At 33.7% G+C, this 13,068-nt stretch overlaps 2 protein-coding genes across 2 annotated transcripts; both read right to left on the bottom strand.

Moving 5' to 3' along the window:
* On the bottom strand, nucleotides 3,084-7,021 carry LOC107605889 (polyamine-modulated factor 1-binding protein 1). The gene is made up of 5 exons (XM_021107929.1): nucleotides 6,262-7,021; nucleotides 6,091-6,179; nucleotides 4,811-6,015; nucleotides 3,899-4,764; nucleotides 3,084-3,722 (listed from the first exon to the last, which is right to left on the bottom strand). The coding sequence occupies exons 2-5, from the start codon at nucleotides 6,138-6,140 to the stop codon at nucleotides 3,390-3,392; spliced, it is 2,454 nt and encodes an 817-aa protein (XP_020963588.1). The 5' UTR covers nucleotides 6,141-6,179; nucleotides 6,262-7,021; the 3' UTR covers nucleotides 3,084-3,389.
* LOC107605890 (PP2A regulatory subunit TAP46) lies at nucleotides 9,473-12,699 on the bottom strand. Its single transcript, XM_016307828.2, has 8 exons — nucleotides 12,350-12,699; nucleotides 11,997-12,083; nucleotides 11,702-11,806; nucleotides 11,418-11,579; nucleotides 11,061-11,096; nucleotides 10,911-10,982; nucleotides 10,317-10,597; nucleotides 9,473-9,988 (listed from the first exon to the last, which is right to left on the bottom strand). Exons 1-8 carry the CDS (start codon nucleotides 12,569-12,571, stop codon nucleotides 9,739-9,741), a joined length of 1,215 nt encoding a protein of 404 aa, XP_016163314.1. The 5' UTR covers nucleotides 12,572-12,699; the 3' UTR covers nucleotides 9,473-9,738.

Raw genomic sequence — 13,068 nt, forward strand, 5'->3', positions numbered from 1 at the left:
ACACCTTAAAGATTTTCCTTTTTAAACGTGGCTGACGCAAAAAGAAGCTACAATTAGTCGATAGAATGCTAGTGTCAACCAAAAAAGCATATGGTTTTATGATTAATTAAATAAAAAAAAAATGAGATAAATACTGAATGAACAAAGATATATAAATGATTGAAAGAAAGACTTGAAATGATTAAACACCGAATATTTGTAAAGGAATTCAGAAATACGTTATGGTTGTACTTTGATATTATTTTTGAGGTCATTTTTTCAATAATTCAAATAAAGAGAGAGAAAATACTTATTAATAAATGAACATTATTAAGACTAAGAGACTTGTCTTTATCCTAATAATATAAAGGAGAATTAGAGTCCTAGACAAAACTCCAGTCAAAAAACTAAAAAGAAAATTAAAGGTGAAGGATAATATAATGGAAATTTGGTGCACTAATACTAGGCACTTTTTTTCCCCCTTTTAATTGTTTATTAGTAGTATTATTTTTCGGCTTTTAGAACATGGTGGAAGATATTGTATAATCCTAAATAAACACGACAATGTGAGAAATTAGAAAGTAGCTAGAGAGATTCGTTAATTTTTATTGCTAGTTGCTCTCATCATGATATGCTTTTCATGAGATTATTCCAAAGTTAAACATTTATAATTTGTTAATTTTTTCCTTTTGTGTCCACTAGTATTAGCTTTTCCTAATCAAGTTACCAATCTTATTTGTTCACTGCTACTAATAATCTTCTATGAGCTCCTAATTAAATTAGATATTTCAATAGCTGACACTATTTATGAATAATAATTTATCAAACTCAATGAAAAAAAATTATTAGAATGATGATAAGATGATAGATAAGGGAAAAAATTTTTTCCCTTAAATAAGTCATGCATTAACCATTGCCAATTTCTTCATCATATGGTGAAAAAATAAATAAATAAATTAAAATGACTGAAAGTTTATTCACCTAACTAAAGATCGAGTAATTTATCAAAAGAAAAACGTGGGAAAAAAAAGTAAAGAAAAAAGGTAGGTTGATACAAACTGATAAAAACGTAAAAACCCACTTGTTAGTTTTAAGAATAGATGGATTTGCATTGTGTTTTTGTGGTGTTGGGTTTAGTGTCTTGTTTTGGGAATTAAAGTGGAAGGTAGGCCTAATGAGATGGTTTAGTGTCTATTTATATGCTACATTAGTTCATAATCTTATCATAACTTTAGGCCACTCACAACCAAAAAGAAAGAAGAAAATTATAGCTTAGAAAATACATGTGTGATTTAATTTATTTTCAATGTATATTTATATTTCAACATATATTTTATACTGATAGTTAACTTTAGTAACTAATTTTAGTATATATAACATAGTCGCATACCAAAATATCCATGTGATAACTAACACTATGTTTGTTTGAGAGGAAAATGGAAGAAAAGAAAAGGAAAGAAAGAAAATGTGAAGGAAAATGATTATTTTTCTTTGTTTGGTTGAGAAGGAAAATTAGAGAGAAAAGAAAATGGAGAGAAAACTAATGTTTCTCTCTCTACTTCCAATACTACTCTTTCACTTTTTCAATACATTTTATAATATAAGAATAAAATTGTCTTTTTATAACATTTTTTTTCTTCTTATTTTCCTTCCATCCAAACACATCTAAAGAAAATAAAAATCTACTCAATTTCGTTCCTTTCTTTTCTTTTCTTTCTATTTTCTTCTTCTTTATTTCTTTCTTTTCTTCCAACCAAACATAGCCTAAATGCTTTTTATTTTTTTATCAAAGAAAGAGACTGGAACTCGCAACCTCTTAATTGAGTATGGAGAGACTATGCCATTTGAGCTATTACTCATTGACTAGCCTAAATGCTTTTTTACTCTTAATTCTTAAAGTTATTGCATAAAAGCGGCATTTTCAAAGTTGTAACAGAACCACATTTTTGTTATCATGTTCCTTTGAAGATTCTTTAATATGGAAAAGAATTTGGTAATTCAATAAAAATATCAAAACTGCTACGTGTGCATTAAAAATTAGTCACCAAACATTAGAAAATACTAAGCATATTTTTGTCTTTTTATTTTAATTATTTATATTTTAATAAAACTTAATGATTATCCTAATACTTATACACAACTTAAAAAATATTTAATTTAAAATGAGAGAACTACTGTCAATATTATATAAAGTAAAAAATAACTGGAAGGAATGGTTGTAGAGCTTCTAATCCATAATGGCGGCAAAAAGAGAAAATATTAAGGAGGACAAAAGAAAAAAAAGAAGAAAAAAGTGTTTGCTAGCGAATCAAGTTTTTCTTATTAATTCACCCAATACATGAAATGGATTGGATCAACAAAAAATGATAAAGGATTCCACAATGTCTAGTCTTAGGTCACTGGTCATGGAAGCAAAAAAGGGCTTATAAGCTAAAGCAATCATATAACTACTCCAATAAAACTTATCAAATAAAGATTATACTACTTATTATTATATTCTTTACATTCCACTTTTACTTATGCTAACAGATACAGCAATATACACTTAATAATGCATTATACAATAAGATAATTCTATAATATAAATTTTGATGTATATCGTATGATGCACGGACACGGGACACGATATGATATTGAATACGTCGACATACGAATTTTAAAATCTTATAAAACACAGAGACACGCATACATATAAAATATAAAGTATTTTTTAGATAAATCGTAATGATATTTTGATATTTTATTGATATTAAAATATAAATTAAATTTTTAATTATTTTTAATGTCTTGTTTTAATTATATCAAATATTTAAAATATTTTTGGTTTTAATAAATAATAATATATACTATATCTAAATTTATTTCAAGAATATATGTTAATAATAAGACTGGACACGCTGACACATGATAATATTTAGGTGTGTCTAAGCGTGTTTAGAGAAGAATTTTTTATTTTTTATTAAGACACGGTTGGACACAGCAGACACACGTGTCGTATCTGAAATGTGTCCAACACGCGAATACGATAACTCAGCGAAGTGTCCGTGCTTCATAGTGTATATCTATTAAAATCATACCATTAAATTATTTTAAAATATCATGTATCATGTTAATATGGATGCATTAAAATCATTCCCCAATGTGGAAAAGCTTTTGCCTATAGCCATGTTACCTCACCTTACCTTGATTTATAATGGTGGGTCCATGACTTCCTTGAAATTTCAATTCCATTAGAACTGTGTGATTTGCATATATACACATACACATTGATGATGTTATTAACTGTAGTAATCACTAAACAGTATGCTAATATTTTCTTTTACTATAGCTCTGAGAAAACTTATTGGATAAATAATGTATAAAAACATGTTTAAGTTAAAAAAATGTGTTGGTGGTGAAACTTTCCAATTCTATCTCCTGAAAGATGTGATTCCATCACAAGCAAGTGTTCCTTCAAGGTCACCAATGATTCTTGATGTGCGAACTTCTAGACCCCTTTGGACTTCTTGGAACAGGTTCTTGATGCTGTCAGCAAAGCGCTTCATGTCAATGCCAGCACTCTTCTCCATCTCCTCTGCCACCCCACCATACCCAGAATCAATCTTTGATTGGATTTCCATCAGCTTTTGTCCTGTTGCAACTATGTACCTTTGTAACTGAAATGTCTCCTCTAGAAACTGTTCTAGTGTTGATCTTGCACCACCATTCATGTCTCCACGCCTTGCATATATGTCATTCTCATACTGAAAATTAAGGTGCCAATTTCAAATGGTTATCATTGCTTCATCATGGCATTGCTATATTAAGTTGGACACTAGAATATAGTTTGAATTTCATTGGGACATGTTGAGTATATTTTCATAGGACTAATGTGTCACAACTCAAAAACTAATAAAACTAACATAGAAATGGTGCTTACCATCCTTTTGCAAAGATCATCAGTCTTTTCTTGGAGGGATTGGTATCTTCCAACTTGTTTATTTAGCAAAGCAGTCAAGGACAGATATGCCTTCATACCACCTTTGCTCTCATCACTGGTTTCTGATTTTTCATCACTAGCCTGCATTCCGGCCAACCTTTCGACAAGAACAAGTTGCTGCTTCAGCCTCTTGATCTTGTAAGAAACACCAAGAGCATGGAGATCCATCTTCCATGGGGATTGTTTTGTCTTATTAGATGGCTGGCTGGTAGATGCTATCTTTTCAGCACCATCAACTTCTATTTGATTAGGATTTGGACTTTGGTTCTGCATAATGCTACTACTACCCTCCATAGAAATATCTTTTTCTACTTCAATTTCATTGTTTTGAGACTGCACTACTGAATTAGCATCATTATTGAATTGATCATGTGCCACAGGGTGCACTTCCTTTTCACAATCCACTTCAATCAAAGTTTCCACAATTTCTTGTTCTTTCTCACCTGATTTTCTCTTCACAACCTTGACTTTAGAGCAGACAGCATCTTGTTGCACTGGTTCTGAAGGCTGTGGATGCAAATTTGAGTTGTTATTTCTAATACAGTTGAATGACCTCATTTGTGAGGAAAATTTCTCTTTCAGTGAAGCAAGTTCATCTTCTCTCTCCAACACTAAGGTCTCCAATCTCATCTTGTCATGTCTCAGCTGTGTAACATCCTTCACCAGCCCCTCCAAATGTGACTGAAGCTGCTTTGTTTCTAGTTCCATTCTCAACAACTGCCAGCGAAACGCCTCTAGCTTCTCATCTTTCATTCTCATTTGTTCTGTAAAAGCATCCAGCTCCAAATGGTGCCTTTGTTCAATCAGAGGACAAAATAAACACAAACACATGTTTGGAGAATTCAATCTTACACAAGCCTTCAGTTCTTTGTGGCAAATATTTATCAGCAAAGTGTGGAAAAGAATCTGATTCCTGTGCAATCTGTGATGATCCTGTTGAACTATGCTGCCCAACTCTAGCAGCAGGGAAAACATCCATCCTTGAACTCAAGTTCACCAACATGCTCTTCAAGGAATGTCTCTCATGTTTCCCTTCTGAAACTGCTTTCCACCTTTCAGATTCTTGCTCAGCATGCTTCCTCCTAGCCTTTGACAATTTAACCTCCTTTAACAGCATTTGCTTCTCCGCTGTATCAAGCTTTGATTTCCTCAACATTGCTGACAAAATCTTGTCTTTCTGCTCCAAATCCTTATGTAGCCTTGCAATCTCAATAGACAATTTTTGGGCCAACAATTCTGACTCCTCCTTCTTCTCCAAGACTGAACCGAGCTCCTGCTTTGCAGCCTCCAACTGCTTCATGGCGCGGCCAAGCTCCGCTTCTAGCTGCCGTTGGTTTGACACCAGCTCAATGAAGGCAGTTTTGTGCTTCCTGAGATCAGAGGAGTGTTCCTGAGCTTCAAGCTTAACAGATTCTCTCAATTCTTCTGCTTCCCTTTCAGCCTTTGCAAGATTTTCCTCCAACTCCTTCCTCTTCTGCTCCCCTTCTTGAATCACTTTGTCCCTGGACTCCAGCAAATCCTCCATTTCCTTCAATTTCTGGCTCATTTCAGAGACAGCCTCATCCTTTTTCTTTTCAAACACTCTCAGCTCATTCATCAGAGCCCCAATGTGCTGCCGAAGTTTCCGCCTTTCATGCAACCAACTCTGCTCCTGTGCAGCAAAGATCCCCACAACTTTCTCATTGGCCTTTGCATCCTCATGCCTCATCTTCTTGAGATTCTCAATCTCCCTCTCAGCATTCCTGAGCTTGAAGAGAATCTTCCTATATTCTTCTCCATCCGGAACCCCTTTCTGAACCTTCCACACAATCAACCCAAGCAGCTGTGCACTCCCTTGGAGTATGCTGTCACGGATTTCACTCCATTTTTCAACCTCAACATGTGGTTTTGTGAGTGCTTGGAGTGCAAAAAACGCACAAGAAACACCAAAATACATAGGATACATAATATCAGTGTCACTCTTCTTGTCATACCCAAATCTATTATCCAAGACAGAGAATCCCTTATCCTCTGCCATTACTATAATGGGGTTTTGGTTCTCCTTTGCCTCTCTGCAACTGTGAAAAGAAAAAAACCAATAAGAAAACAACTATAATTAATGAAACTGAGTCCCACATTACATTAAAACTCACATGATTTCTGGCCATAGATAGATCCCAATTGATTCAATAATGATAGACATATTTGACAGTACAATAATTGAGTTAAAAACAGCAGATGCCTAATGAAAATGATGGGAGACATTAGTGTATGTCTAAAGCAATAGTTTCCTTAACACAGGATTCAAGAATGATCTTACTTACATATTTTCTCCCCTTCTGAAACTGCAACTAGGCCTGGAAAAAGTACTTGAATGGATCAGTTAAGTCCACAAGTCACACCAAACAGCAAAACTCATGTAACTGATGTGAAGGGAATCATATTAGATGTCCACAAAATGCAGAAAAGATTGTTATAAACACGTGTAGTCGTGCACATTCTGTAGAACAGGTGGGGTGCACTCTACCAAGAATAGAGAAGAAAAAAAGGCTATTAAGTTTTGGTTCCCTGGTTCTAAGTGATTGTACAGGCCCTATTAGCCCCACACATGATCCTTCTTTAATTCTTCTTTTTACATTTCCTTTCTTCTTCTCCTACCACCAACCTTTGTACTACTCAACACTCTTATTTTCTTTGTGGCTCAAGCATTAACCATTTAGCAAGCAAAAGCACTAGATTCCTGGGAGCTTGTCACCATTACTGACAAGAGAGAGAAGCTGATCACCAAAAAGAAGAATAATAAATATCTTTTGAGTCAATTTGGCTATACAATACCATATAATTTCAGTTGCTTACCTGTATCATCACTAGAATATACTACTCTTCATTTTTTATATATAAAATGCAAGTCATGTTTCAACGTGAAAAACCAAGTTTTAATTGGATCCTAACATAAATTATTAAGGTCACATAAAAGTTTAAAAAAGAGGTAAAAGTATGCGTCGGCATAAAATTTCCAAGGTTCAAATTTCAATAAAATGGGTTAAAAAATTGTAATATATACTATAATTTTTTTTGTTTCTCACCCTATCTCTCAACCTTAAGGCTGTGTTTATTTTTGAGAAGATGATAACACAAGACATTGAGAATAAGACACAAAGGATATTAATACAAAATTTTGTATTTTTATATTCTGTTTGATGATAAATTAAAATAAATTATGAAAATCTAATTTATTTTCATTTTTTTTATTTAAAATAATTGAGAAGAAAAATATAATAATAAAAAAATATAATTACAAAAAATTAACAAGAATAATGAAATAAAAAATAAAAAATAAGTTGTATTATTTATTAGTGTCTCTGTATCTTGTCAGATGGACACAAAATACACTAATTCAGTGTCCCTAGACACAATATCTCTGTGTTCTTGTCCCGTCCCTGAAAACAAACGCAACCTTAATAGACTAACTGACTAAGGACTAATTCATTGCAGATCAAATTTCTATCGGGTCTGCTATTGGCCAATGAATTACTACATACACAAATCACAACTCAAATTCCCCACGATTACTTAAACAAGCGAGTGAGTTGACTACTCGACTGAAGTCAAGTTGGTTGTAAAAATATACTTATAATAGACTTCAAGTTTAAACACAAGATATAATGAGAATAGATGTGAGACATTGCATGAGATCAGTTACATAAGTGTATCTTTCTGTTTTGTTAATTTTGTATTGTACGCACATAAGTTAGGGACAATAACCGGTTGCTTTGCAACTTGGTATACCCATTTAGACAAATAGGTCACTTTCATGATTCGGCAGCTTAGTATAACAAAATAAATATAAACAACCCAATTAAATAACTCCCTACTGGACCACGTTATCTTGCTCTTAGATTAATATTCACGATTACCCTAGAAAAATAATTGTATCCGTATAAATAAATACAAGAAAAAACCAAATTTAAATCTGAAACAATAATAATACTCTTGTGGTATCTAATATGCCACCGTGTTAGCTATTCTTGTAGGACAAAGCATGTCTTGCAGTTAAGAACAAACATTTCTGTATGTGTTTGCAAATTTCAAGCAATATAATGTCTTATACATTAAGGTGTAAAATACTGAATATGATACATGCCCCATCTACCAATGATTCTAGAATCTCTTACAATTTAATTTGGTGGAACCTGTTCATGAAAAGCTATACAGCATCAAACTAAATTATGGCTTGTAGCATAAAATAAATTAAGAGATACTCTCATGAGTGCAACTCACTTGATTAAGATAAATTTGAAAATCTTAAAGAGACATTATTGTCATTATTATTTGAATATACCCATTCAATATCGATGAGGGATCAAATTTTATTTTCAAATAAAATAAAATTTAAGAATATTTAAGAATTTTCAAACCTCAGGGGACATGGAACAGATTTTTCCACCTCTTGCTCTTCTTTCCCATGGTCCCACGCTAGTAGTTGAGCTTTCTTTCATTTCCATTATTCAATGATAACTTATATAACATAAAATTATTAAGGGGAAAAATATTGAAATAAAATATTATTTTTTCTTTTTGCCTAATACAACTTGGTGTATGCTATGGTGGAAAGAAAAAATTGAGAGGAAAATTATGCTTCTGTTAGATAGATAATTAGATAGCTGTCAAGTAGAATATATCATTTTATTTTATTTTTTTTTTAAGGTAAAATATACACTCATCTTCATTCTATACACACAAAGGCCTCTTCATCATAGAATTGGCCATACAACTTATACTAAACCAAACCGAGTATTTTTAATGTATTCTAAGTTCATAACGAGTTTTGGATTTATTTAAATAAAATTTATAAAAATCCTAAAATTAGTTTCTAATCATTAACAAACGAAACAAATACACACGCAACCCCCAAAAAAGGGAGAAAAACTTCCAAAGAATATGAATATATAAATATACGAAGGACTATCGTAATACCATAGCAGCAGTATGTAAAAATTTATATTACCAAATACCAATATAGATGTGTGACGTGTCTATAGTGTAATGTACGTAAAGATTTTCGTAATTTCCAAAATCGAAGATCTATACTTGGAAATTGGAATGCGAACTCAAAAGCAGGATTCATATTCTTTATTCTAATAGCATTCGGTGCAATTTCCCATATATAATTTGTTCTTTTTATGTTGTCCTTAAGCACACCAATTAATTTTTTAATATATGATCATAAGAAAAATCCCTTTGTTGCTTTTCCTTTGAGCAGTAACCTTTTAAACCTTAATATTTCAATATCAAAATTCAAAGGATAATATCGAGTGCATAGTGGTTTCCAACTGTTCAATAGCCATAGATATTTATTATCCACCTGATTTTGAGAATCTGACAACCAAGTGTTGGAATTTTATGACCTGAAACGAAGAAAGTCATACCTATTTGTTGCCATCACGAATCTTGAATTTTGGATCCATGTATATTGACTATCACGGGATCCAACTGCCTTTGTATCAGTGTTAATGGTATACAAGTACAAAATTGTATCCAAAAATAATCACATAACATTCACTATGTCGTCGTCTATTGAATCTGAACAGTGAAAACTACACAAAATATATGTCCAGAGAACCTGGTATACATAGAATCTTAATACATAATACAGGGTACGAATAAATCTACTACTCACATCCATTCCGACACCAAAAAAAGAGAGGGGTGAGGGGGTATTAAGGGAACAGAGAATAAAATTTATGGGATTTCATATTTTCATTACAATAAAAGATTGTGATTGTCCTACAATTCCTCATTTAGCCGCATGGAGTGAGTTTCTTGTTTCCGGCACCCCTGGGATTATCATCCTTCCAATCATCCCATGCCCGCGCTTTCTCCTGGGCAGCATCGTCATCTTCATCTTCGTCTTCTCCTGGCCTTGTTGGCCTGTTATCTTTGTACCAAGATGAGTTGGCTTCTTCCATGAGTCTGGCATTTCGCTCTTGCCATTTATTCATTATTTCCATTTCCTTAAGACCTGCTTCCTCAATGCTCATGGTTGGCATCCTTTCACAAAATATATTCAACTTAGCATCTCAAAATAAATATGAAAAAAAAAAGGTTTAGTCTAAATCGCGTTCTAATAAATTCGTTTATGAGCAAAAACCCAATAAGCCACTTCTCGGTGAAGGATGGTATCCTAGTCCTACTAATCCTGTATCCTTTCCAGGCAAAAAACAAAACTGCAAGGAAATGCAACTCTATTTCCTTTCATTCAGCCATAATCTGTTTATTTTATTTTATTTATATTTCCTTATTCACAATCTCTTCAGTCATTAGCTTAGTCAGGTCAAATGTACAATTTATGCTAAAAAGGGGTGAAAAATGTATGTACCTATGACTAGGTTGGAAGACCTGAGCAGCCATTCTTTCCCTCTCGGTTGTTACGCTTCCGTTCAAAAGACTGGCTGGTCCAAATATTAGCGGTTGATGTTTGTGTTCATGTGCCTGTGAAGCCTTAGCTCTTCCTTCCAGAACATCCTGAGCAAAAGTGGCACATGTGATTGGCTGTGCCGGTTTAGTGTACTGTACACGAACTGCAGCATCCCGATGCCAAGCTTCTGCTTTCTTGGCACGTTCATCGAGAGCTTCCCTAGAGAACTCCGTATCTCCATCCTAAAAATGGAGAAACAAAAATAGAAAGGCAAACAAGATCACAATTTTGAAATACAGCATGCCAGTAGACTTAATTATGTACATTATACAACCCTAAGTTTCAAATTAGCTTGTGAATGTGCTATCATGTCTAAACATGGTTAAGTATTGATTTCTACTACCATAGAACAGTTTGTCAAGTTTCATTTTTGAAGCCAACAACATTTCATAAAGGAATAAAGTTTTCTAGCATAATATTATATTATAAAATAGTGATAGCAGCTAACAAGCTAAAGCTTTTCATCAATTGCACACATGCCAGCCAGTTTACTACCTTGGATTGTTTATCCTTTACAGCAACCAGCATATCTTCCTCTTTCTTCAACATTTCCAGCAGATCCATTGCCTGAAGTGTAAAGATAAACATTAGCACAATAAGGTAGAAAAGCTTGAGCAATTAAAACTGTATAAATAAGAAGCAAACCTTGCAAATCGCCAATGATATGGTAGTATTCCAAGCCTGCCAAAGAAAAAAAAAATCAATAATAAGCAAATATTCTCCATAATTCAAAGCTATCAGGACTCCGCTCTATATATAGTGATACTATAGTCTATACATGTAATAGTGCCATTTTAAATGGATATGAGATGCTTTCTGCATTTAAAATGGCCAAAATCCATTTTATGTATTTCCAGTGAGTACTAAACACTAATGCTTAGCAGAAGCAGATTGAATTTAAAGCCTATCTAAACCAACTTAAATCAATCAGGTAAAAATCAGTGTTCACACAAGCATGCCCCATAGTATTTCCAAAATATAAGTACTAGATCAGAAACATACCTCCCTTTCTTCTTCCCCATCATCATCCAATACTTCTTCCTCTCCTGCCTCAACAGGGGTCGAAAGTGCAGCTGCTCTAGTAGAACGCCCCCGCCGTTCTTTTCGCTCTTTTATTTCCAGCAACTTTGACTCTGCAGCTCTCTGGCGCTTAAATCTAGCAATCTTCACAAAAGGAAACAAATTATTTACAAAATTAGTTGCAAACCCATATGATGCTCTTAACTCAAATTTGCATGTCCAATGTCCACTTCCCCTTAAAAGAAAATATCGAAAGAAAACCACACCTTCCTGGCCCTCTGATCAGCAACAGATTTTGGCACCCCTTGCGAATAAAATTCTAGCTCCTCTTTTGGAACCAGCTCCATTGCCTCACAAAAGGAAATGAATTCCTACAGAATGAAACAGAAAGCTTCAATTAAATTAAACATTACCAAAGGTTTAGCAAGAGTTATGCAAAATAAAGTGAAATTGGCTATTAATTTATATTTTCTGTACTTTTGGACAAGGTTATCAAACTCCATAGTTCACCAAACACATGGAGCATAAGTAAAATCGAATCAAATCTCAAATGGCTCTTACCTTAAGCTTTGCCTGTGAAGCCTTTATAACCTGTAACCTATCATCCTGCGTTATTCTTTCAGTCAGCTCAGCAAGATAAAATGGCACCTGAGGAAGCATCACGTCATGTGAATCATTCACAGGAAATTAATTTAAAAAAACAAAAACTGCCCTAAATATGAATTATTACATAACACACTAAAAAAGATCACGTACAAAAACTAAAACAACGACTCTCTCTCTCTCTCTCTCTATTTTTGATACTTTGAGTGGCATTCATCATCATCCATGAAATGAAACAGGAACAATTAACTAATGAATGAATTAATAAAATTAATTAAGAATAAGAGGAGAAAATGAGGGTTAGAACTTACGAGAAGATACTTGAGATTGTTTGTGGAGATATCGTCTTTGGTCTCGTTTGGGGAGAACAATCCCAGCTTGCTAACCATCTCCTCGCACTTCTCGAGTGCCTCGCAACCCTTCCTCACCGTCTCATCGTCGGCGCCACCGGACTCCGTCACGGTGGCGTGGATCTTGCGAGCTTTCTCGAACAACCCTGGCAGCGTCATCTCCTCCATTCTACTCTCACCCATCCTCAATCACTTTGCAACACTTTCGAACGCAGAGATCAAAATCATAATCTTAACGTAAGGTTCCAGAGAGATCCAGAATTGTTTTGCTTTCGATTTCTAATTTGATTTTAGTCGTAGAAAGTTAATTTTTTTTAGTTTTTCCCCTTGAAGAATGAAATGGGCTGATTGGTTGGGCCTTTCTAAGACCAAAAAATAAGTAGTATTCGTTTTTGGCTTCTAAGCAAGTATTCTCCTAACAAAAATGCCCAACAAAAGGACTCATAATGTTTGACCAAAAATCTATTTTCCATAATGTCAACTAGTTCATCCAGAAAAAAAAAGGGTCATCAATGAAGAAAAGTCAAAAGTACATAAAAGAAATCATGTCCCATTACCAAAAAAAAAAAAAGAGAAAATTTAACTCTCCTCGCGAGATGTTAAAATGACACTCCTTCTCCTCTATTTTATAAATGTACATTCTCCTCCCTTCTAATTTTTAAAAAATCTCCTCTTTAATC

The sequence above is a fragment of the Arachis ipaensis genome, chromosome B07 (assembly GCF_000816755.2).
Source record: "Arachis ipaensis cultivar K30076 chromosome B07, Araip1.1, whole genome shotgun sequence".
NCBI lineage: Eukaryota > Viridiplantae > Streptophyta > Magnoliopsida > Fabales > Fabaceae > Arachis > Arachis ipaensis.